Source organism: Brachionichthys hirsutus, chromosome 5, assembly GCF_040956055.1.
Source record: "Brachionichthys hirsutus isolate HB-005 chromosome 5, CSIRO-AGI_Bhir_v1, whole genome shotgun sequence".
In the NCBI taxonomy this organism is placed as follows: Eukaryota; Metazoa; Chordata; class Actinopteri; order Lophiiformes; family Brachionichthyidae; genus Brachionichthys; species Brachionichthys hirsutus.
In genome coordinates this window covers 13,791,440-13,817,321 of record NC_090901.1, presented here as the reverse complement: position 1 = coordinate 13,817,321, position 25,882 = coordinate 13,791,440, and the positions used below count along the sequence as shown (strand labels likewise).

The 25,882-nt window shown below is 43.5% G+C and overlaps 1 protein-coding gene across 1 annotated transcript; it reads left to right on the top strand.

Moving 5' to 3' along the window:
* ppp6r3 (protein phosphatase 6, regulatory subunit 3) lies at positions 1–22,972 on the top strand. Its single transcript, XM_068739750.1, has 24 exons — positions 1–51; positions 187–420; positions 1,842–2,028; positions 4,536–4,673; positions 6,272–6,337; positions 7,619–7,731; positions 8,036–8,149; positions 9,595–9,721; positions 10,570–10,722; positions 11,595–11,744; positions 11,961–12,025; positions 12,127–12,242; positions 13,035–13,120; positions 13,313–13,399; positions 14,088–14,185; positions 17,132–17,186; positions 17,491–17,621; positions 18,516–18,637; positions 18,721–18,907; positions 18,990–19,087; positions 19,173–19,380; positions 20,710–20,817; positions 21,250–21,315; positions 22,056–22,972. Exons 2-24 carry the CDS (start codon positions 194–196, stop codon positions 22,105–22,107), a joined length of 2,754 nt encoding a protein of 917 aa, XP_068595851.1. The 5' UTR covers positions 1–51; positions 187–193; the 3' UTR covers positions 22,108–22,972.
* The last annotated feature ends 2,910 nt before the right edge of the window (positions 22,973–25,882 follow it).

Below are 25,882 nucleotides of genomic sequence, written 5' to 3'. Positions count from 1 at the left end.
ACGCCTCTTTCTAACCTGAGTTCTGCTGTCTGGACTCCAACACACTCACAGGTAGGATGTAGAAAGTCTTCTTTGCGTAGCCATTAACCATTATAACGGTTACTTTCTGTATCCTCTGATGATCATGATTTTGGGTCAGCCTGAATGATAAGTTGCTGGTGACTTCTGCACAACGTTTGTTTTTAGAGCCACCATGTTTTGGAAATTTGACCTCCACACCACATCACACATTGACACGCTATTGGAGAAGGAGGATGTCACGCTCACAGAGGTGATGGATGAGGACGATGTCCTGCAGGAGTGCAAGGCCCAGAACCACAAACTGGTGGACTTCCTTCTGCGACCACAGTGCATGGAGGACCTGGTCACCTTCATCACACAGGAACCCAGCACCGATGTGGAAGAGAAGGTTAAATACAAGTAAGACAAAAATGTGCAAAGGCTAAGGGGAGGGAGGAAGAACCTGGTTTATTAATAATAAAAAGTTGTGCTATTTGGTCAACACAAAATCGATGTAGAGCTCTCTCTAAGGGTGCTTTCACACTGCCACTATTTACTCCCATTTAAAAGGACCAGAGTTCCTTTTCTGGAGAGGATCAAAAAAGTGAAAACGTGGGTCTCGGTTCCCTTGCAAGAGAACCCTGCTCCGGTTCCTAACAAGCGTCGTCTTATACCTGAGGCAATTCCACATCGGAGCATGTCAATGGGTTTGTTCTGTCTTTAATACCTGAGGAAAAGGAGCCAGTTGAGATCGGGGTGCATTTTCATAACAAAACTATCTTGTGTTTGGACCCGGAGGTTCTGTTTCTGCTGGCCTTCACCGAGACACTGTGGAATTAGTAGTGGACGAACAGATTTGTTGTGTCTTTAAAAGCTCTGGATCCAGATCCAGAAGAATCTGCCATTACTGAAAGTGCTTTTTGTGAATAACTTCTGAACTGATCCAGTTGCTAACGGTTTGTTTTCATGGTGAATGCATCTAAAAATAGAGATAAAATAAATGTAGGAAAATATTTTCTATATAATTATGTAATAAATAATTTCCTATAATCACACTATAGGGGGACTGGGGTGCTTGACGGAGGTCTGCGCCCTCTGAGTGCAGGTCTGGTTGAGGACAGGGTTTATTTCACGTGCATGGCATGATCTACGATGTATGTGTCAAACTCGAGGCCCGGGGGGCCAAATGTGGCCCGCCACATCATTTTCTGTGTCCCGCGAGAGCTGTGTGCAGACATTTGTTTTCGTAAAATGCTGCATCAGTCACGTGTTCTTAGTAGCTCGCAATTCTTGGTTGTTCTGCAGTTCTAAGCGTCTCAACTGCGACAAAAGAGTTTTGAACAAAGTTGATGTCGTAACTTGTCCTCATCCGAGCAGCTCATTCCCCTCAAAACGAGATTTACACCGTCCACAAGGCGATCTGGATCTTCACCAAAAGGTGTTCTTGGTATATTTTATGCCTCAAACATGAAAAGTAATTTTTTAATCTGTAAATGGGGTTTTACTGTTAAAATAAAATAATTGTTGCTGACTCCATTCTGAATCATAACCATATAATATGCTAACGAAATATTCAAAGTAATCCAGAATCCAGGATCTCTTCTGGATCGTCACCGCTTGCTTGCAGGTTTGCTCGTTTGTCAAAGCGCTCGTGTATCAACGTATTACTCTAGTTGTTTTGGTTATTGCGAACATCTTAAAATACAGTAGCATATTTTGGCAAGAAATATAAAGCACTTTAGGGGTTGAATAATGTTTCTGCCATGACGAAATGACTACTTGTCCAATATTCTAACTGATGTTGAGGACAAATCTTAGGAACTGCATTTGCTCTCTTTCAGGTATCCCAACATATCATGTGAGCTGCTTACTTCAGATGTGAGCCAGATCAATGACAGACTGGGAGAAGATGAAAAACTTCTGATGAAACTGTACAGTTTTCTTCAGAATGAGCCTCCACTCAATCCGCTTTTGGCTAGCTTCTTTTCCAAGGTCCTGTCTATTCTGATAGGACGCAAGCCTGAACAGGTGAGTTGCCAACGAAGGCCGTGTGCAATTGTTCTGGACAACAAAGGAATGTTTTATTTAAAATCCAAGGCCTGCCCAAAACATTAAAATTAGGCTGCAACAAAAAGGTGCGACGGATAAAAGGATAGTAGTTACTACTAAAGGTCCTATGAATGGTCTTCAGTATTCAAGAAAAGAAAGTCCTCCCCTACATGGTTTAGAACAGCGGCCCCCACCTTTTTCCGTGGGTGGGGACCCACTAAATTTAAGAAGAAAAAAGATTTTGTACATTTACAGGCCGCACCTGTCGATAAGCCGCAGGGGTTCATGTTGTAACGAGATGTTTACACAAATATATTTTTTTACTTTTAATTAAATAAATGTTTTTTTCCCAAACAGTGCCTGTAAAACAGAAAGTATAATAATCTACCAGAAGTATAGGAATAAATTGAGACAAATATATTGGAACCAATATCCTTGATAATACTTGTGTCTTATTCCTGCCACTCTGAACTTCCTAGTAATTTTACAGTCTGGGAAAATATCCCTGAACACTGAGAATGTGTCGGAACACGCCAGAGGCAGATGTAATTTACCGATCAAGAGTGCAAACGACGTTCCTTCCTTCATAACTTCCAGCTCCGTTTTTTTCTTTGTAGCCTCCGTGTGTTTGGTGAAATTTTACCCGTTGACTTGCCTCTCATTTTCCTGGTATTTTTTTCCCCGTCTCACAATGTCTCCTCATCCGTAGCGGCCGTTATTGATCACCGTGAAGCGATAAATACAGGAAATGCTATGATCGGTTCGTTTAGATTTACGCATCCACTCGAACTCCTTCTCACACGATGCTATGAATCCTTGTTTTCACACTTTTGAAGCAGCTTCACACAAATCTACGACTATTCTCATCCTGATGTTGCTTGTGGTTCAGAATGTTTGGTCGACCAGTGACCATCTGTTGATTATGGCTGAATTAAGTTTGGAATACTCTCTGCCATAGGCGTACAGGTAAACAGGTCTGTGTGTGCATGAAGCGCAAAACGACTTTAGTGCGTGTGTTTGACGTAATAGAATAGTTTAATGTGTGTGATCATTTCATTGGTCTGATGTGAAGAGACTAAATGTATTGGCTGCATTTTTAGCTCGTAAAAATCCATAAATTAGCCGCATCGTTGTAAAAACCGCAGTGTTCAGAGCGTGGGAAAGAAGTAGCGGCGTATAGTCCAGAAAATACGGTATCCATTCATCCATTTTCTTGTAGAAGAGATAATTGTCATCTACAGCTGCTTTTCCGCTTTTCTGCAGCCTTTCTAAACTTGCTATAGGCAAGAGGCGGGGTTAAACCTCGCACACGTCGTCAATGCATCGCGCGGCCACACAGAGACAGACAAACAAGTCACAAACTACGGACAATTTGGAGTATAATTCTAAATTACATGATTTTGGAGGTGGGAGGAAACCGGAGAAAACCCACAGAGACACAGAGAGAACATACACAGATCTTTGATTTGAACCCGGTACCTTCTTGCCATGAGACGACAGCACTAACCACTACGCCTGTCATAGTTTTGCTGCCCCTTAACTTGTAGTAATTGTTAAACGATTATTACACAAATATCTACTCGGCAAAACATTTGTTGAAGTTGTGGTCTCAATAATTGCTTCTGTCCATTATGTTCCCGTTTTATTCTTTAAAAAATATTCCAAGTTGCCTTTTAATCCAGGATTCCTGGGGTCTGTGTGTTGGAGCAGTTTTGAAGGCTTTACTGCCTCGTGTTCTAGCTTGTCACCACATTATACAGAACGGAGTTGGTGCATGAGTTACCTGTAGATAAACTATTTTAAGTGACTCCTGATATTGTCTGTTAGTAGAAGCTTTCTTTTCTTGGAGGTTGTCGGCTCCTCTTCTTCCTCCTCATTTGGTCTTTTCCCCTTTGTAAAGAAACTTTCCAAAGACATTTGTTTGACTCATTTTCATTAGTTTTTGGCTTGTATTTTTTAGACAGATGAATGTTACGTTGGAGAAAATCTGGTCGTTTTCTGTCAGAATCTAATCATCAATACAAGGGAAATTATCTCAAATAGAGCGAGCGCTTGCGAGAGAGAGGGAGAGAAACAAAATGTATAAAACTATAAATGCTAATGCTAGCGGAAGCAACATGATGCTTTGGCGAATAAATGGCTTAAAGGAGACATATTCTACTCTTTCTCCGCAAGTTAACGCAGTTCGAAAACACTTGTATGAAATATCTGTCCCAGTCTTTGGTCTAAACATCAAACAGATGCTGCAGGACAGCGTCTGCCATTTCTGTCTCAAACCGCTCTTCATAAATGCTCTAAACCCAGAAGCAAAAGTACGTTCAAATCAAATCATTAGGGTGACTTTTACTTTACAATGATTTCATCTAGATTATTTCCATTTTGAATTGCTGCATTTATTGTATTTCATAACAGACTATAATATCTGTGACATGCAGGAAACGGCAGTTTGTGTGCTAGATTTAATTTGTGCTTTGTTTGTCTTTTAGATTGTAGATTTTCTGCGAAAACAGGAAGATTTTGTGGACTTGATGATCAAACACATTGGGACATCTGCCATCATGGACCTGCTTCTAAGAATGCTCACCTGCATTGAACCACAACAGCTCCGACAGGATGTTCTCAATGTCAGTAGTGTTACACCGTTTCGTCAGTAGTGTAGAAAAATATTTATTCCATTCATTCTATTCCAGCTCTGAACAAAGAAATGGGGATTCTCTTTGTTGTTGAAAAATCAATGTTCCCATATAAAATAACTGGAAACAATTTTATCTTTTCCAGCGTCTCAAAACACTCAAGTCGACGCTAATAACAATGGATAAAATGTTTTTAATAGATATATACGTAATGACTAATAAATTATATGCAGACATGATAGTTCTGCCTTTGGAAGGCTTTTTGTTCTTGATAGAATCCTTCTGTTTGAGGATTGTACATATCGTTGATGTACTCCGCTCGTACTGGCGTGTCCAATCACTTATGGACACCACGTTCATGATGATGGATAATTTCTTCATCTTCATCATCATCATGCGTCTTTTCTTCTCACTGCCTTGCTCACCTCTCGCTTTCTTTGGACCCGTCACTTACGAGGAATACTCTCAGCCAGACTCGCGTCGGTAACGGAAACACAACACGGGAGACGTGCAGGAGACGAGAACGGAAGGTGGTGAAACCCCGAACTGAACCGGTGAAGCGCTCGGAGCGCTCGGCCATTTAGCGGCGTATCTCAAAGCAAGATTTTGCTCGCGTCTCGGAACGCTCGTATGTCGAAGGAATTACGGTTGGTAGAAGGGAAATAAAAGTCAGAGGAGATTGTGGAGCCCGCAAAAAGGACCTTTGGACCAGATTCATTTCTGACATGACAACTATGACACAAGCACAGTTTGGTTGATGGCTCTTATCTATATTTCATACCCAACTTTATCACCATTTATACCACTGAGATGAAAATGGCAAGTGGGATCTATTATCATACTTGTGTCTGGAGTATATCTTGCGATTTCTACATACTCACCTTCACTTCACTTTTACATACGAGTTAACATCGAAGTACTCGTGCCTTTTGGTATTTAAAGTTTTCTGCAGTTTTCCATAGAATGATATTTTTAAAGTGATTCTAAAGCTTGTTCATTTGCTTTAAAATAAGACCCATTCCCCCAAAACCAGAGGTCTCCCACACATCAATCATAATTTCAATCAATCAATCCCAAGGTTTCGTCTAGACATACATGGATATCTTGCATGCATCGATTTTCTGCCAATAAATACAAATCATTTTACAAATGACTTCTTTGGTAGGGACTTTGGAAATACTCTTCATGTATGCTTTAAAAAAGATTTTTTTTTGTCTGTGGTGTAAAGATCCACACCGCGTTTGTTTGCTCGTGGCATCGGTGTGTGTGCCGTTAACTGTTTTGTTGACATGCCGACAGTGTCCCGCACAATGCCAGCCATTGTTAAAATAATGTTATTTTTATAGCTCTATTAACTGATATTAATTGATTCATTGAATGCCCTGTGTGAGCAAGAGTGAGGGATTGATCCAGCATCTCATGACCAAGACATAAATCACATTCTTATTATTTAGAGCCGGACCTCAGACCTCTTTCTACTTGAGGCCAAGTGCGAATCAGAAATAATGTATTCATTTGACTCTGAATTAAAGGTTTTGTGTCCTTGGCTTGTGCTGTGTTGACCATCTTTGTTTTATTTCCTCTTTTAGTGGCTGAATGAGGAGAAGGTGATAGAGAGACTAGTAGACATGGTACATCCTTCGCAAGATGAGGATGTGAGTGTCTCACACTTTACTGCTTACCCTGTGCTCTGTGTTCTTGATAAACCACAGAAGGTACTGTTTGTATTCATTACGTTTTTATAAACATTCAATCTATGTTGTTGCAGTTCACACATATTACACATCAATCTTAAAACTATTGAACTTACTTTCATTAGACAGACTAGCAACCTGATGATTAACAATATTCAGTGTTTTCTGCCGTACAGTGAAGTTGAGGGGCCTGATGGCAGGTGCCTTTTGTCCGTGGCTCGTGGCATGCACATTGTCTTGTCTTCTCTGATGGGTGCCAGACAGACCTTAAACATCCAGATGTCACTGGTGAATTTTTGTATTTGAAATTACATGTGCTGCTATTTTCAAATCTGGCTTTTAATTAGTTTTTTTTATCATTCTGAATGTGTACGTCGTAGATAATAATATTTACCAGAACAGTTTGCCATTTTGGTCCTTCCTCATACTTCAATCAGTGGTTGAGGATGAACTTTTGTCGCCGGGGCAGCCCAGACTTCCCTCCCCGGCCACTTCTTCCAGCTCTTCCGGGGGGGTCCCGAGGCGTTCCCGGGCCAGCCGAGAGACATCGTCTCCCCAGCGTGTCCTGGGTCTTCCCCGTGTTCTCTAACTTAATTATTGCATATCAGCTTTAAACGGACCAGAGTTCGTTTCCTCGGATGGTCCGCGCCGTTTGGGCAGTTGTGAAAGCTCATCTGGTAGAGGAAGTACGGCTCGCACTCTGAGTGTGATTGCTCTGCAAGGGAAGCTCGGCTTCCAAAAACCCCAAAAAGTAACTGACATGACTTCCTCCTCATTCATCCCCGCAGCGCCGCGGCGCTGATGAAGAGAGCGGGTTGTTCCGCCGCGTGGAACTGGAAGGTCATTGGATAAATGCTGGGCTTTGCCCCACCCATCAGCGTCTCTGGGGCATGATGATTGGATGATCTGAGGCAGAATCCCTTTTTGATTGACGGTGAAATAAGCGAATCATCGATCTTGAAGCATAAAACACCGTTTTTCATTCCGTTGTTCTGAACTGAGCCGGAGACTTTACGGATCCCCAGCGACTTTGTCTTTGTTAAGAACGACTAGAGTTGTGCAACATTTATGATGTAGGCACATCCCTTAGATGGGAGGCTTGCACTATATTGGTGAAATCCAGAATATACATCATGCACGAACTATGTTTGATAATATTAGGACTGTGATCGAAAAACTGAACACACAAAATGAGTAATTCAAGTGAGTCATATTCTTATTTCTCCTTTGTCTGCTTCTCAGAGACACTCCAATGCCTCCCAGTCCCTGTGTGAGATCATCAGACTGAGCAGAGACCAGATGTTCCAGGTCCAGGGCTGCTCAGAGCCCGACCCCCTTCTGGCCACACTTGAAAAGTATTCACATTTGCTATAAGAAGTCGTAGTTAAAGCATTTCCGACCATAATGGTTATTTCGACTTTTGACAGTAGTTTTCAAGATACTGAGGAAAATGAAATGTTCCAGTGATTATAATCATTATGCTTTTTAGTAGATTAGGTCGATTAGCTGTTTGGCTCACTATTAATTGTTGTTGTTGTTTGGTAACAGAGGTTTTAATGGCCATTGTCATTTTTTGCTTACTTGTAACATATTGCCTGTCAGAGCTGCCAACGTTTTAAAAGCCTGCTTTCCCTTCGTCTTCATGTCTATCCTCTTCAGGCAGGAGACTGTGGAGCAGCTGCTGTCTAATATTTTCGACAAGGAGAAGAATGAGTCTGCAATTGTCAGTGTTATCCAGATCCTCCTCACATTGTTTGAGACGAGGAGACCAGCGTATGTGAATTTGAATGTTGTAAAACAGATCAATCAGTTATTTAATACAACTTTTCCAAAAAATCCTAGTTTTATTTTTTATAATTTATAATTTACTTTTCATGCAGAAAAAAAAGATTTCACAAAAAGCCAAAACTACCGGGGTCAAAATTATACTTCACTCAGGTGTTGGAGCTGTTAATGGGTGGGTGTAAAGTACGCAGCCCTGTTGGGGAAACGATATTTGATGGTACGTCGGCTGGAGGTGTGCCTGCCCACCAGGACCCCCAGGAAGTCCGGGATACAGGGACAGAGGGTTGAGTTCAGACCCAGCAGCTTATTGTAGCGCATGGTGTGGGACTATAGTGTTGACGGCTGAGCTGAGGTCGGTAGCCGGAGCAGCATTTGCAGCACAGGAAGCAGGCAGCGACCACAGACTAGCTTAATGAGAGGTTGAACACCGTGGTGAGGACAGGAGCGAGCTCGTCAGCACAGGATCTCGACACCCTACCAGGAATGGCGTCAGGTTCTGCTGCTTCTATACTTTTATATTTCTATTAATGCACTATGCATACTGTCATACTGTTTTAAGTGGAGTACTTTTGCTGATTGAATCTTGCTCTGGCATTAATAAAGTATTCTGATATCTTGGCCTGCATCCTTGCATTGCATTTCTGCACAGGGCTCTAGTAACTGTCTTGTTTGACACTACAATTTCTCACTTGGCCAAGTCATTAACGAGTGTTTTGGTAGTTCTATGGTCTTTAGACACATCTCTCACTAGTTTTCTTGTCTGAGTCAGTCTTGTTCTGTTCAGTGTGGCGTTCTTTGCCTTTCATGATGATAGTTCTCAGCTTCTTAACGCTTGGAAATGCTGTGATAACTATGTATAGCCTCCTGCTTTGTGAGCAAGTGACAGCTCAAACTCAAACTTAGTGAGGTTTTTATGCTGTGTAACTTGTAGGATTGTTTTAACCTGATTGGTTGATTAAAAGCTGTTAGCGTTGCAAAGATGAAGCATATGGTTCCATATCGGTTGTTTGTGCTTTGGCTCAATAAAAAGGTCTGTTCTTAAGGGAACTAATAATTGTGACCCTAGCAGTTTTTACTTTTGTTCCAATTTTTTTTTTTTTTGTGTGCAAAATAAATCAATGTAACCATTATAAAACTAGGATGCTCGGAACAACTGTATTAAAAGTCATTCTCGTCATCTTTTTTTTTCGCTTAGGCTTTGGCAGTTGGGATGGCACTCTATTTAGACTACCATATGTGTCCATATTTTGCTCAAAATTCCCTCAAACCTACAGATATTTGTGCCAACTTGTCATACAGGCAGCCCCCAACTTGTGCCTTTTCCCAACTGGGAATCGTGGATGAAATCTTTGGAAAACTACTTTGTCCTGTGCTGTTTTAGGAACACACCAGAAGACTTATTACGTTGTGTTTTTTGCACTCCTTTGTTCTAGGTTTGAGGGTCATATGGAATTTCCTCCTGGGATGTCCCATCCTTCATTTGCAGTCAACCATAGCATCCTGGAGGCTGTGAGACCTCGACTTAAAGACTTTAACCAGCTCCTACTGGAACCCCCGAAGGTAAAAACGTTTTTTAAGCAGCTGTTCAAAACCAAGGTGTCTGATATGAAATAAAGTTGTCATCTGTACGAGACAGTTTACAAATTTTATTTGGTCTAGTCGAGCACGTAATTTATACATTTTCAGTTATAAATGTGTTTACTGTAGTTCTGTTCTTTTTTTGCTATAGTATATTTAAGGTTATCTGCTTATCTATAGTATTATATTGTCCTTGTGCTGCTGTAACAAAATATCTTTGCAGCTGAAGATAATGGGTGGTTCAATAACAAATGAGTACCGGTATGTGCCAAAGGGTCCTCTCAAGACACTAAACAGACCTGCCACCTACTGCAGTTGTTGAACCTACACATTTTGTCATCGTGATCATTATGCATAAAGGTGGTGACACTCGTTCACTCATACAGTGTGAACACAAGAGGCAGCAGCGTTAACGCATACAGCGCCGAAGTCGCAAAATTACCACTTTGCACCAGCGGATGGCAGACATCTGCCACTTCGACCTGAGCCACGTGTGTGTTTCCAATCAAAGTTACGTAGTTACTGGTTTATGGATCGCCGCCCGGTCGAGGTGACGATAACGTAGTGTTTGGAGTAAGAGAGCAAGAGAGCACGTTTTAGAAAGAGAAAACAAACCGTGGAGAGAACTCTGAATCACCTAATGGCTGACTCGGGTTCTGACGAGGAATATTCACCCTCTGATGAATATGTTCAGTCGTCCAGTGAGACGGAAAGTTCTGTGCACCATGACGGTCCACATATATATGCATACAGTGTTAACACAGTGTTTCGGTCTGTCTGTATGATTGTTCTTGAATAATTGGTTTGTATTTTTCGTTTTAAACCAACAGAGGAATGTGATGAAGACGACGTGGGGGGTGCTGGACCCCCCTGTGGGCAACACTCGACTCAACGTTGTCAGACTGGTGGCCAGCTTGTTGCAGAGCAACACACACACCATCAACACAGAACTTATTAACCTCAACACACTGGGAGTCATACTAGTAAGTACTGCTGGAAAAGTAGAGCAAGAGGTGGGAGGGGCGGGGGGGGGCGTCATTTGGAAGAGCGAGGGAGACGAGAGCCGGGCGAGCTACAGAGACTCGTTTGGAACTCGCGTTGTTCACGTGTCCCAAACCACGAGTCCGAGTCAAGTCTCGAGTCGTTAGGGCGGGAGTCCCTAAAAACAGGGACTTAAGTTAGACTCGTGAGTCCAAGCCCCCGTCTCGGTCCAAGTATTCTCATTCCTATATGTGCGTTTTTGTACTGAATCGTGCTCGTTACTGTTCTTTCTTCCTCAAGAGGCAGCCTTTACGGCTGCCCTGGGGCCGTCGTACGCTCTGCGCGATTGCACCGACGAATCAGAATCAGAACCAGAATCAGAAGTGGTTTATTTCCATTGTCAGTGACGGTTCACAGACTAGGAATGTTTCTCGGTGAAGTCGTGCTACATCTAACAGTAATGACAAAATACAAAAAACATACAAGTACAGACACATCAGCAGCAGCAGGAGTGGATACACAGATGTGTACTAGCAGCAGTGTACTAGCGTAATCACGCAGTGCAAATGGAACAGTGCAAGTTGTCAGTTATGAAATGTTCAGGAGTCCGGGACAGAATTATTAAGTGTTCATGAGTCTTACGGCTGAGGGAAAGAGAAATGCTCCTAGTCTGAGTACCCTCACTCACAATGGCAATAAACTTATTCTGATTATATGGCCGTTTGTTTTCAAGTATCAAATGATCATGACTGCATTTGATTGGGAGTAAATTGGTGACGCTAAACTGGTCGAAGCTGCGTTTGTAATCATCTTTATTCTGAAACGTGGACGCCATACTTACTAATGTCTCTTTTTGTTCTGTTTTGCTCCACAGGATATGTATTTCAAATACATCTGGAATAACTTCCTCCACATTCAGGTGGAGATCTGCACAGCAATGATTTTGGCTATGCCCCCTGCCCGCACCGACATGCTGCCAGAAACAGATCAAGAGCATGAAAGGAAAAGCATCCTCATCAAACATGTAAGATGGGAACATTGGGAGTAAAAGTATTCTATGTGATCATAAATGTATCCGCTGTTAACTCCTGACCATAACGACTAATGCATTACTGTGACCATTGAGTGAATTTTATGTGAGTTTCATCGTTTGTAGTATCTTTTTTCCCCATGGTTGTACTGTATTATGGGCTGTATAAAGGTTTTGTTTATTTAATTAGTTATTCGTTTTTTTCACCAGCTGTTTCAGCAATGCCAGTTTATACAGAAAGTCATCGATGCCTGGAACTCTAATGAGAAAGAACAGTGAGTATTCTGCTTTGCCATAACCTCTGATATTTAATCAGTCAATTTATGTGATTGATTGTCGTTATGTCATAATTCTTTTCACGTGTTGTGTCTATTAGAGTGGAAGGTGGTCGGCGGCGAGGTTACATGGGTCACCTCACAAGAATAGCTAACTCGATAGTTCATAACTGTGACAAAGGCCCCAATGGAGCAGAGATACAACAGCACATATCTGGTAAGGGCTCACCTTCACAAAGCCCAGACTGCAGGTCTCTGCCCCCAGCGTTCAGGCCGGGGGGGGTGTCGCCGCCGTCATCGGGCCGCCTGTCCTGTCTGCTAGCAAGATAACGCAAAAAGTTAAACGTTTCTCTATCTCACCACCGAATTTCATCTGGTTTGGATCCAGAACGGAGTCATTAAAAATATTTAATTTTAACAATAAAACCCCATTTATGGATTCAAAAATCTGTAAAAGAAATCAACTCTGACTTTTCAGGGTTGGTGTATAAAGACACCAAGAACAATCTAGAACCTTTGGGTGCTGATCCAGATCACCATGTGGACGGTGTAGATCCAGTCAGGAGGGGGAACGAGCTGCTTGACCTGTGAGGTCGGCGCGCTCCGAGTGCTTTTCTAGTTCATCTCAATTTCAATTTCACACTATTGATTCTGGAATGGGGGGCCATTCAGTTCTGGTTGATATTGGCAGAAAGGTGCTGTTTGCTTCAAAGGAAGTAGCTGTTTAAATGGTACCTGGAGAAACAGTTTTTACTTTTAACACAGCCTGGATAAGTGAACCAACATGAAGAAACTTATGGGACATTAATGACAACCAGTAGAGGGCAGCAACAATACACCATTGTAGAGTTTATTCTGCTTTATCAAAACATATTGTCTTGTTGAAGTTGGATTAACTTTAGTTAGGGGCAGTGCATTTACAGCGTGCGTGTGTGTGTGTGTGTGTGTGTGTGCGTGCGTGTGTGTGCGTGTGTGTGCGTGTGCGTGTGTGTGTGTGTGAATGTTATAGAGCTTCAAGCTGAGGACAGAGCGAAATGGGAGGCCTTCATTTCTGGGCCGCTGGCTGACACAAACAAAAGAAACACTGTTGACCTGGTGAGTAACCACAAGAAAACGGTGATGTGGAACCAACGCATCATTATTATTATGCTAATCCTACTGGTTCCGTTGCATAGCTTTTTGACTTTGAGATTAAATCGTGGCTGCTCTGAAATGCACCCTGTGTGAGTCGGGAGACGGTTTGTCTGCGAAGGCCGACGTTTTTCACCGAATCAGCATTTTGTGTAGGTGAATACACATCACATCCATTCTGCCAGTGATGATGAGGTGGACTTTAAAGAAAGTGGCTTTCACCAGGACTCCTCCTTACAACAAGTAAGGCCTGCACAAATACACATGCACTGCACGCAACGCAGACCCACAACCACACAGACCTCGACACTGGAGTGGAATACCCTTCAAACAAAGTGTTCCCAACTAAGGGGTGGACGGCGACAGATTACCACACTTCTCTGGAAGGCACTACACCAAAGTTCACATTTTATAGCCGTCTTGATCTTTTTGACTTCAAAGGTTAAACGTGAACAGGCCGTAACTCTTAAGGATACTTTGTGACTATGGGTTGTGCATTTAAATGATCTGTAAGCCGTCAAATGACCTGAATTGTTATTACTACAAACGTTACCAGAGAAAGTTCATAGTCACGTTAAATGGCTTATGGACGGGGGTGTCCAAACCGTGCCGTGGAGGGCCGAGACGCTGCAGGTTTTCCTTCCAGCCGGTCACTAAAGCAAGGCATTTTGATTATCAGCACCTCCTCAGCTGCTGGAGAGATGGTTGGAAAGAAAACCTGGAGTGCCTCGGCCCTCCATGGCACGGCTTGGACACCTCTGGCTTATGACCTCTTTGTGACTGTAACGTACACGTTTATGCTAACTTATGCTTTACAAGTGTCGCTTTTACATCTCAGTAAATGTTTTTGCTATTTTGTGTACTGCAAGTAATGACCAATTGTATTTATAGCCAAGATTATATCATTATCGTTGGTCCTGGGTTTTGCCAGGCCTTTTCTGATTATCAGATGCAACAAATGACGTCCAATTTTATTGAGCAGTTCGGCTTCAATGACGAAGAGTTTGCTGATCAAGACGATGTTGTGGAGTGAGTACTCGCCCTGCTTGATGGAAATTCCTAATATTACTGTTTAACACTTCTGGGATGGGGCACTGAAGACATCACAAAGCTGGTGTGTTTCAGATTTATTCCGTAAAAGATTCATTTGGATACCAATAAGTAAAGTTGCATTCTGTTCCTCACTAAATATACACGAAACACACAAATAATTCATCTCATTGCACAAGTCTACTCGACATTCTTGGCAGTAAAAGCTAAATGTCAGTAAATGCGACTTCATTTTGATAAATAGTTCTGAATTGGACACCTTATATACCTCTATTTAGGGAAATGCATTTTTCTATAGTAATAACATTAATGTTCAGGCATTAAAGCTCATATCATTACTTATTATTAGATGTTTGTTGTTATTAGGTATGTCAGTGGATTTATTTATTTAATGTAAACATGAAAACCAATCAGTGATGAGTTTATACACAGCCGTAGAATGATAGGCAAGCTCAACCCCACAGACCTGATCACATGACCACTGACAGTGATCAGAATTTGTGCTATACTCAAAGGACAGTTGTGATTGGCAGTCTCTACTATCTGTGTGTGATGACGGGAAAACTACTGATCAGCGTGACCCCTGTTTATTTAAGAATGCCAGAATTTAAAAAACACAATACCAGCTTTTGTGATTTTGTCTTCTGTTCACTGTGTGCTGTTGTTTTTTTTGGGGGGGGGGGGGGGGGATTTCCATGCCAACTATTCAGAATTCTGATGTTCTGGGAGACAAATCTCACTTGAGTCTATTAAAAATATGTTCCTTCAACCTTCCAGAATCCTAAAAATATAGTTCTCTTTACTCAGTCATTTTTGCTCTTATCGGTAATTCAACAGGTAAATCAGTTCCTGAATCGTAGTGTTGTCTTTTTTAACCAAATTATTATTTTTGGATGGAATGATAAAAAGTAAGTAGCCACCAGTCTCTGTGGTCTTTCATCAAATGTGTGTGTGTGTGCACTGTTTTTGTGTATACAGTATTGTTTTGCTAAATTCAAGTGCAAACAGATGCAAAATCAAACTAATATTTAAGTTCATGGGGTTTGAGAGAAATTGTAGACATATTTTTTTCACAAAACTCCATATCCTGAGTCAGTTGGTATGGAATAACGGGATCGAGTCCTCGTCTAAAGTGGTGTTGGATTGCAATAGAGAAGTGGTTAACGATTAGAAATGTGTGTTTCTCCTTAAACACGCCGCTTGTGGGACGAAGAAGAGCTTTATTTTAGGGAGGTTTTGTGAGTCCACACAAACTGAGACTTCTCTGCTTAACTGAAGGTGTGGTCAGGTGATTTTATTTTTTAACAAATTGGAACAAGATAAAAAATGAATTGATAAAGCATTGCCAGAATAAGTAGTTACAGAGCTTTTGTGTGGTGATTCTGGCAATGTCAACAGAGAGGGTGTTCAGAGAACCTGAGAGCATTTACACCACGTATCATCTGAGTGAAAAACATGCGTTCTCTCCCGGTCCCGCTCTTCCACTCATTATGTATGCACAAATTGGTGAAGTGAAAGTCAAGTCATGAGTTATTTGGTGCACCATTACAGTGTCACTATAAATAAATACAGACTGCGCTCTTTTTTAATCCCCAAGCTTTGCTTAAAATCTTATCAGGAGAGTTTACACCAGGGGTCGGCGACCTCAGGCATTTATGTTGACACGCAGAGAATATTAGGAGGCAAACATTTTATTTTATTTTATTATATTTAGCACTTCACAAGAAATGGAGCACACTAAATGTTCTTAAATACTAATTGTGTTTCACCGGGACACGCCAAAAGTATAATAGTGGTAATAAATGCAGCACTGTTAACCCTCGGGATGCTGCTGCAAATGGGATTACTGTGGGTTGAAGACAGAAACGAAGAAGAGGAGGAAGACGGGTGCATCAGCAGCGAGGGAATGGAAGAGATTTGGACTGCGAGTAGGGACATTGAATGTTGGGACAATGACGGGAAAAGCTAGAGAGCTGGTGGACATGATGATGATGATGAGGAGGAGGAAGGTGGATGTGTTGTGTGTGTCCAGGAGACCATGTAGGAAGGAAGCAAGGCTAGAAGCTGAGGAGCAGGATTCAAGTTGCGTACCTGTCAACCCCCTTTGAGTATATTGCAAAGTGGCACGCGTCTTTACAAAGGTTGCCTACCCTGGTGTAGAAGCTGATATCTTGGAGTTTTGGGTCTTAAGCTAAGCCTGGCTTGAATGTCGATTGTTGGTTTACGTATGGCCGGGAGTTAAAATGAATACTTAATGTGACTTTCCCGCGTCCCTTGTGATGTTGTTCATTCGCTAATTTCAGGATTATGTTTGCAATGCTGAGAACAGTGAGCTGCATCAATAAATCAGCTGGAAGAGCTACGTATGAAATGATTGGCTTCTTCAAATTTTTACACCTGACAGAGTGAGAAGGAAATGTAATCATTAGTAAGATCATCTTTAACATATTTGTTGTTCAGAGCTTATCTAGCAAACTGCAAATCCTAGCTTCACCAGACATGATAAATGAACCATCAAGTGTTCATGCCTTTAATGTTGTCTCCAGAGCATATATCCTCTCCCTTTGACTCACCAAGGGTTGTCTGACTGTCATAATGATGGATAAGAGGTCCCCCAAATGTTGGACCTTTAAATCTATGAAGAAATCTCTTACATTTTGGGACCTCAATAGTACTTTAGGAAAATCTGATTCAGTATTATTGAAAGTGGTCGTTTTTGCTTTCTACTAAAAATAAATTTATTTAAAAATGCAGCCTGTGATGCTACTGTTGTGTTTGGGGTCTTAGTCTGCATGTTAAGAGCAAAGGCGTCGGGCGCCATTTGGTGAGTTACCATAAACTAGGAAATGTTTTAGTGTTGTCTTCTAAGTCTTATATGTGAAACAGCCCCAACTAATCTAAACTCTGTTCTCTTTAACATTGCAGTATTCCCTTTGATAGAATATCAGACATCAACTTTTCACTGAATACAAATGAAAGTGTAAGTACTTTATTCATCTTTATTTCATGTGTGGTCAATGAACTAAACGTTGGAAATTCTCCTTCTCCTTGTGGCACATGCATAGAATCTGATCTCGTTTTTTTATTTTGTATATTATTGAGTTCCTAAAGCAAACTGCGAGATACAAGCAAAAGCTTTGAGCAAAATGTCAGACCCCCCAAATGTTTTTTTGTGTGTATATCCACGTGTAAATGCTAGATGTAGAGATGTACTCGCACATACTACGACGGCTTCATGCTGGCTTTACAGCCCCGGAGATTAGCTTCTGTTCTTGTTCTTTCAGGCTAATATCGCTCTGTTTGAGGCACGTTGTAAGGAGAAAATTCAGCAGTTTGAAGACGCTGGTTCGGATGAGGAGGACATCTGGGATGAAAAAGACGTCACCTTCGCACCAGAGGCACAGAGGCGTCCCAGGTCAGTTCCACACACACGCACACACACACAACTGATTTCATCTAAGATTTGATTTTACTTAGATCCTTACGGGGAAATATGGTATCAGGATCACACTATACTGGCGTGAATTCAGTCACAGATCAGCCACTTTCGCTCGGACACCATCTTGGAATCACTAAGGACTCTTAATTACCTCCGCAGAGGTAACCTTGGTTACGCTGCGTGTGTGTATATATATATTAGGGATGATCCGATCTTGTGATTGGAAATCGGGCCCGATCTAGAGCTTGCTGATTCGAACGGAATCGGACGCTGCCTCCCGATCAGGACTCGGATAAATATGGATCGTTATTGTCATTGCTTTGTGTCAGATCTGGAACAGAGTGAGACCTCTCTCCTACAGACAGAGATGGTAACGCGTGCGGCATGACGTCACTTCCTGTGACGCTATTGGTTGAATGCTGCTAAACACGGAAGCAGCTTGAAGCTCGTCGTGAGTTTGTCTGCGCTGTGGGAGTATTCTGAACTGGATGAGAGAAACCTGCCGATTGAGCTGCTGCTCATTTTAGTTTAAATATTCATATGTAATATTTCCTGTTGCACTAGTCCAAGTCCAAAGTGAAAAAGTATTTTATTTATTACTTGAATGTTCAAGCGATGCCACAGAAGTGCTCTGTTTACGAGTTAAATGTTGAAATAAGATGATAAAATAAAAAATAAGGGACATCCTGGATCCGTTTCTTCACTCGTCTTTATTTTGTATGTATTATAGAAGTATCTGATCGGGACTCGGTATTGATTCAAAATCAAATGACTCTGGTCAGAAAAATGGGACATCCCGAGGGTATATATATATATATAAACTACCTTATCTGCATTCGGAGTAATGTTCTGTGTATTTGTCCGTCTCAGGAGTTCAGGCAGCACAGACAGTGAGGAGAGCACTGACTCGGAGGAGGAGGAAGTGAAGAGGGATCCATTTGAGATCTCCAATCCAAGCCCTGATGACAGAATGGAAGTTGATGCAGGTTGGTGTTCCCCATGAGCGCTTGATCAAATGCCCGTTTGTGATGAAAGGATTATCGCATCTCTCTCTCTCTCTCTCTCCCCCTTTCAGGGCCAGTGTGGACGGCCAACTTCGATGACGTCCCAATGGACACGGGCACATCAACGGCTTCAGCTTCAACCCACAACAACCCGACGGCCTCCTCTTCCTCAGAGGAAGCTGGCTGGAGCTCTTCTCCGACTGCTCCCTCCAACTCTGAGACCGGCTGGGCTGACTTCTCCAACTTCACTCCTGTCAGGTAGCGCTTCCTGACAAACCGGGTCGCCGATGGGCACTCCTCGTTTTGGAGGGCTTCGGAAATGGAAATCTCTCTCTTCCAGCCCTAAAGATCCTCTGAGGTGCAACTCTCCCGTTGCTATGGAAACCAGTATAGAGACGGCGGACCCTCTGGGGGTCAATGCCCCCATTCAGCCTGAAGGTGAGACGAGTTCAAGCAGCGCCGGGAGAAGCTCCTTCAGGTTTAAAAGGGTTCAAATGCTCTTGCTGTTCTTCGCCTCCCGCAGACTGCGGCGGCTGGTTGGGTGCCAGCGTGGCCTCGTCTTCCTCAACCCCAACCCCAACCCCGCCTCAGGACGGCGGGGGTTGCAAAGCAGAGGAGGAAACGGCGTGCTGCGAGCAGCGCAGCGTCACGGAGACGGTCATCAACGGCTCAATGAAGGAAACCGTCAGCCTCACTGTCGATGCCAAGACGGAGACGGCCGTCTTCAAGAGGTGCGAGGAGACACGCGGCTCTGCTTCTCACGCCACACTGTACATCACGAAGTACTTTGGAATATTTGAGTGTTTATATTTTACTTTAAACCATGAACACTATTGAACTCCGTAATGGTGGACATGAACCATTCTTTAACATTGCTGCTGTACAAGCCTTTGTGCTTGTACATTGTTTCATGCACAGGACTTAAAGGGGGTTGTCCTCCGTCCTCTGTCCTCCGTCCTCCGTCCTCTGTCCCGTTGTTGATGCTGATCAATTGTCTGCATTGTCTTGAGTAAATAACTGCTGAACTGAGCGACACTTGCAAACTGAGCTTCCCCTCCTCTCTCTTGCTGTGCGTTGTGGGTGTGGTCTTCCTCAGAGTATTGAAAACTTACCGGTATGTACAGCCAATCAGAGATCAGCCTGCAGCCGTGATGTCGTCTTTCTGTCACGTCAACCACCGACTTTTCTTTCCCAGCTTTGATATTCTTTGCTTTCAGCTCCTGTTTGTTTATTTCATTTCCTCCATTCTGCATGTTTTTCTACCAAAATCGTCGTCCAAGTACGGTTTTATCATTTCAGTTGATTCAGTGTCGAATGGGTTTCATCGTAACGTAATGGGATTATTGTTGTTCCAAAGTCTCGAGTGACTCGTCCTCCTGAGTGGAGACCAGTCTCTGAACATTTGTCGTCGAGTCTTTGTGTGCCTCTAGCTGATCGAGCGTCTCCGTCTGAGGCTAAAGTAAAGTGTGAACGCAGTAAACCACCAATCAGCTGCAAGGAGCGAGCAGCACTGGTGTCTGCTGCTACCTGCACAGATGAGACAAATGTCGGCCATCTTGTTCTTCTATCACCGAGGCGTTCGTGTCTTCCAGTCTGTTTTTGGTGCTCCGTGTTCCTCTGAAATGTTTACGCTGATCAAATTTAGCCATTTTAAGGGTTAATGCTTCTAATTCTCAAATTCATCTTTTGAATAAAAGCAATATCGTTCTAATGTCACGAAGGTTCACGTTTTATCTAGAGTTCTGTTGGTCCGTGTGCTTTAAAGAGCAGCAGTTAATATTCGTTGCACTAAGCAGTGGGCGGGCGTGTTCAGACAGACAGACCTCAATCCGTTTGTTTGTGCTAGCTCCGTAGCGCCGAGCTAGCCGTATCGTAGCTGAACAACGTTCTCCATTTGCTGTGAGTTCCTCACGCCAACATCTCCATCCTTCGTTCTACTGTGTGCGTCGTCATTTCAGCATGCGTTACTGTTCACATCTGACTGTTGTGTGTTTGGTTGTGTGTCACCTCGCATGACGTTGACGTACATGTACGTGTTGTTGTGTACCTGTGTGTTCCAGTGATGAAGAGAAGAGCGTTTCCTCAGAGAAATATTCAGTAGTGGAGTGTGTGGACACGGAGAAAACGGCCTTCGTCGCCTCGGCGGCAGCCTGCTGTCCGAAGCCAGGGTCAGAGACACGCACGCACACACACACACGCACACACACGCACACACACGCCACTGAGCCGGAGATGCAGCCCTGCTCTCGTCCTCTGCAGCGTCCAGCACTGCTAAAATGCTTTGGTAAAATAAGTTACTGTTAAAGCTGTGAAAGAACACAAACCGTGAGCAGAGGTCCATTTGGAGTGTCACGGTAACGCGTAGCCGGGGTTTCCTAAAGTCTTTGTTTCTAGTGACAGAAATGTACGGTTTCGTGTGGAGGATGGGCCAAACCGTAGAAGAATATGTTTGTTTGCTCAGATTAACACTGATTTATTGATCTGTCAGTGAACCAATATGTCCCATTAGAGCATGATCCCAGGAGAGATGCTAATGAGCTACATGCTAGCTATTTACTGGCTGTTTTTCTTCTTTCTCCACCATGTTTTTCTGAATGCAGTGAGAAGAGTCGGTCGGCTGAGCTCCCGAATGGACCTCTGGAAGAAACGACAACCGCAGAGACCAAGTAAGTCCGGCTGGCCTTCGTCGATCAGGAATGGAGCAACTATTACTAATCAATGATTAACCCATTCATCTCATCTTCTGTGTTCTGCACATGAAACAACACGAGTTGATTTAACAGGAACTATGTTCAGTGCGTGAAACGAGTGCGTCTCAAATTAGCATATCGCGTAAGTTCATGCATATTTGAGACCTAATTATTATATGTAAACTAAAAGCTTTCAGGCATTGTTTTATTTTGACAATTGTGGCCTGTAGCGCATAATATTATAATATTTCATTATATATTCAGTCAATTTCAGTACACACTAGCCCAAGTAGGGAAGACCACTGACTAGACGGTTGTCCAGGAGACGCTCACTGACCCTCCCCAAGGAGGAGACAGAAGATCAATGATGAAAGGCTGACTGGGAGAGCTGGATCCCAGCATGCTGTGGGTTATTGTCGAGGAAGAGGAGACACTCGATGAGATGAAGGGCGGAATCAGAGCATCCCGGGCTTCAGATCGATCCCCTCATGATGCAGAACTGAAAACATGAATGAACACGCACACATTTTAGTCAAACAACGTGATTATTAATACAAAAATGGGCTGCAATATTTCAGTTTGTGTTTATTTCACTGTTTGAATGAAATTTTGTGAAAACAGAACTTTATTTTGTGCATTTTGAAGCTGCTTCTAAAGGGTTAACTGTTAAACCGTCCCTCGGGGGTGTGGCTTCTGTCCGTCTCTTTTGTCCCCAGACTGGACCAGAGTGCCGTGTCTTCAGAGGCAGCCATAAATGGGCCGGTGTGAGGGCGTCCCAGAGGCCCGCCTGAACCAATCACGCGCCACCACCAGGACCAGCAATACTCCAGTCAGCCCATGGCTGACGGACGGACGGACGGTTGTACAGACGGGACGGACTGAAGAGTCGTCTTTTCAGCATTTGTTTATAAACTGTTGTTCTTATGAGGTGATGAGATAGTAATGTTGCTATAGTAATAAGAAATGATTGTATGAATAAAATATTTTATAAAAACAAAGCGGTGTGCAGAAACCAGATCAATCAGCGAATCTGATCAATGACCAGCTGCTGATTGGTTCCCGGTATAAACTAATCCCAGCTGCACATGCGCTATGACACCAGATGATTCTTCAGGTTGATGCAGCCGAGAAGCTTTATGGAGGAGATGAACTCGAGTAGCATCTCGCTCTTGAACCACAGGATGTAATAAGTTCACTCTTTGCAGCTGGAGAACCTTTTCCTCGAGGTTCAGGAATGTCCATCCATTTTCTCGGCGTCTGGTGTACAGCCTCAAAAAGATACCTGCGGAATATTTGGTGGGAGAAAATCCACCCATGAATTTGTCGTTCCAGAGAAGATGCCTCCACGGTTCTGGAGTCCAGTGGCTGCGTGCTTCACACCGCTGCATCCAACGCCTGGATGCAGCTGCTCGGTCCGGGGAAACGCATTCCATGAAGCTCTGTTCTTCAGATAATCTGAAGATGACATGAAGTTTGGAGCTCTAAGGATCTGGAGCAGGGGTGTCAAACTCATGTTCTCCAAGGGCCACATTATTAGCATCATGTTTGCCCTCCGAATGCCGAATGTAAACTAACACAGTAAAGGATTTAACTAAATGTAATGTCATTTAATGTAAAATAAATGTAACTACTCCTTAACATGCTGTTAAATAACTATTAATGTTTTTATTGAACTGTTTAGCTGCCACAGTAATTACAATAAAATACTCAGTTTTGAAGTCACTTTTTTAAAAGGTTGTAACTTAAAATTGTTAGAGATAAAGCCAAACTGTAAATGAGAGAAATCATAAGTATGGACCAAAGTTTGTGATGGGAATAAATTAACACATCTAATAATGTGGAAAAGTTCCATTCAAATGCAATCATCACGCAGGAACAAAGATAATCGATACAAAATCAAAGCAAAACCAAAAAACCACCACCTTGTCTTGTCATGGACATGCGTAAACCAAAAAAAAACAACCGAAGTGGGCAAGATAAAGAACATTCCCAGAGTCAAAGAAATAAAAGACGTCACTTTCAGTATCAGCACTGGACAGCTCCATATGTAGCCGACTACCTATGGAGCTGTCCAGTGCCTCGCCCCAGTGCAGCGTCCAGAGTCCTCCAGTAGAGGGCAGTGGTTTGGACTGGTTTTGCCCCACTGCCTCGCCCCAGTGCAGTGTCCAGAGTCCTCCAGTAGAGGGCAGTGGTTTGGACTGGTTTTGCCCCACTGCCTCGCCCCAGTGCAGTGTCCAGAGTCCTCCAGTAGAGGCTGCACGACCCTCTAAATATAATTTAGCAATATATCCATGATGATTTATTTATTAACCGCAATTGGAATTTTGTGTTTTAACAATGTGCAAAGAGTTGGCAGCAGATCAGATTATTATCTGGGGGGGGGGGGGGGGGGGTCCTACCTGCAGTCCCAGCTCCCCCTGCTGGACATTGGGATCCATTCAATGCTCAATCAGACTGACCTCAGCTCCAAGATTCCTGATCCCGTGGAGTAGAGCAGCAAACAGATGTGAGTGTGTGTGTGTGTGTGTGTGTGTGTGTGTGTGTGTGTGAGAGAGAGACAACGCACCACATGGAGGAAGAGAGGAAGCGGGTCACCCATGCGCCACAGGAAGTCGCCGTGGAGCACAGGCTTGACTTCCTGTACGGCTCCCCAAACGTCTTCCTTCGGTGTGAATAAAGGAACGCTAAAAACAGTGAAACCCAAGAAGAATGAATATCTTGTGTTTATAATCTGGTCATCTGTGAGGGTCATAGTTCAGATTGTGTTATTGTAACTAGCGCGTCTGCGCTGTGCCGCAATGGAAAGCAGTGACTGGAGTTCTGCGCGCACACGCACGGTTCGCACCAGGAGAACATTCTGCCATCGCTTCTGCTTTTAGCTTCAGGAGGACGCACATTAAACTTCACGATCACGATCACGCGCTGCTCGTGGCCCGCCCAGCCCAGCGTGCTCGCGCCCGCGCCCGCGCCCGCGCCAGGCTCGTGGAAAAAACAGCAGCGTCTGTTACCGGATCCACATTCCACGCAGAGAGCTAAAAATCAGCTGCTCCGCCGGACACGCTCGAGTCGTGCACGCTCGGATATGCGTCACTCCTGCCGAGGACGACGTGGTCAGAGCCGGGATCTCATGCTGCCAGAGGCGGCGTCAACAACCGGGACCGTTCGGCGCTCTCACGGGTACGAAAAAGTTAACTCTGTTCTTTTTATTCTTTTTATTCTTTCTCAGCCACAAGTCTCGTCCGGTTCGTGCTAACTCTGTGAAGCGGCGGAATGTCGGCTCTTTGCTCAGGAAGTTAGCGGCCGTGCTGCGTTCAGGGACGCGTGCTGCGTTCAGGGACGCGGACACAAAGTTTGGTCGCCGCTGTTACACTTCGCAGCATGGATGAAAGCGAATTCTGGGCGCGCGCCGGACCTTCTGATGTTGCAGCAGCGCGAGCCGCCGCTTTGATGTGGCTCGAGCTCGGCAGAGCAGACCCGGGATCGGCCCCAGGAACGCGGCGTTTGACTTTTAAGAAACAACAACAATACGTGTATTATTATTTATTATTATTATTATCACGAACCAATCAGGTAAGCCCTTTTGCAGACAGATCAAGAATGATCTCTGATTACATCCGGCGAGGCGGAGATGATGTAATCACCGGTGTCTGTCTGTCTGTCTGTCTGTCTGTTAGGATAACTCAAACGTTTCTGGATGCGTCTGGAGGAATTTTGCAGGAAATGTTGGGAACGTTTCCAGGAACAGATGATTTGATTTTGGTGATGATCCCGAAGCGATCCTGGATTTTGGGTCACTTTGTAATCTTCGTTAACGTTGCAGTCGGCGGAGCTTCAGAACGTCTTCCTCGGTCTTCCTCGATATCTCGGTTGATTATTTATCGACGTCTGTGGGATCTGGCACCGGTCGACCTCGAGCTTCCTCCGGATCGGATAGTTCTAACATAGATTTAAGCCGATGCGTTCATTAGAAACAAAACTGACTTGAGTTTCGTTGACTGAGGAGAAAATTCGGAGAAAATTGAGTGACATAAATAATGGGTCACTTTTTAGTTGACAGCTTGTGTGTGTGTGTGTGTGTGGCCAATGAAACAGACTTTTGATGTCTCTCGGCCTTGATATCTCCCCCCCCCCCCGTGACCCAAAGGTCAAGGCGTCCTCACACACACATTAATGTATGAGTTAATTTTAATATGGGTTTGCTTCATCACAGTATTTTATTGTGTAATATACATTTCCACTTCAGTTGCTGCCCATGTAGATTCACTGTTTTATTTTATTTTTAAACGCATCCACCTGACTCCAAATGAAGGTCTTCAACTCGATAAAGTCAAATTCCATTTTCATTCCAAACCGAAACCGTCCCTGAAGGTCAGCGGCGCCTGATAAAACTTCAGTTGAGGTTTTTTGTGTTGACGGCTCCGGCTCGGAGTTTACACTGAGAATACTTCACAGCGATCTGGCAGTAAGTAATACCTCGCATACCAAAGTATTGCGGGGTATCGTCATGCCAGGTGGGAACACGTCAGACAGCAGTAATACTCCA

Coding starts and splice junctions, on each gene's coding strand:
- ppp6r3 (XM_068739750.1), top strand. CDS start 194: ATGTTTTGGAAATTTGACCTCCACACCACATCACACATTGACACGCTA. Junction 17,622..18,515: donor GAGGCACAGAGGCGTCCCAG/GTCAGTTCCACA, acceptor TGTCCGTCTCAG/GAGTTCAGGCAGCACAGACA. Junction 18,638..18,720: donor GGAAGTTGATGCAGGTTGGT/GTTCCCCATGAG, acceptor TCCCCCTTTCAG/GGCCAGTGTGGACGGCCAAC.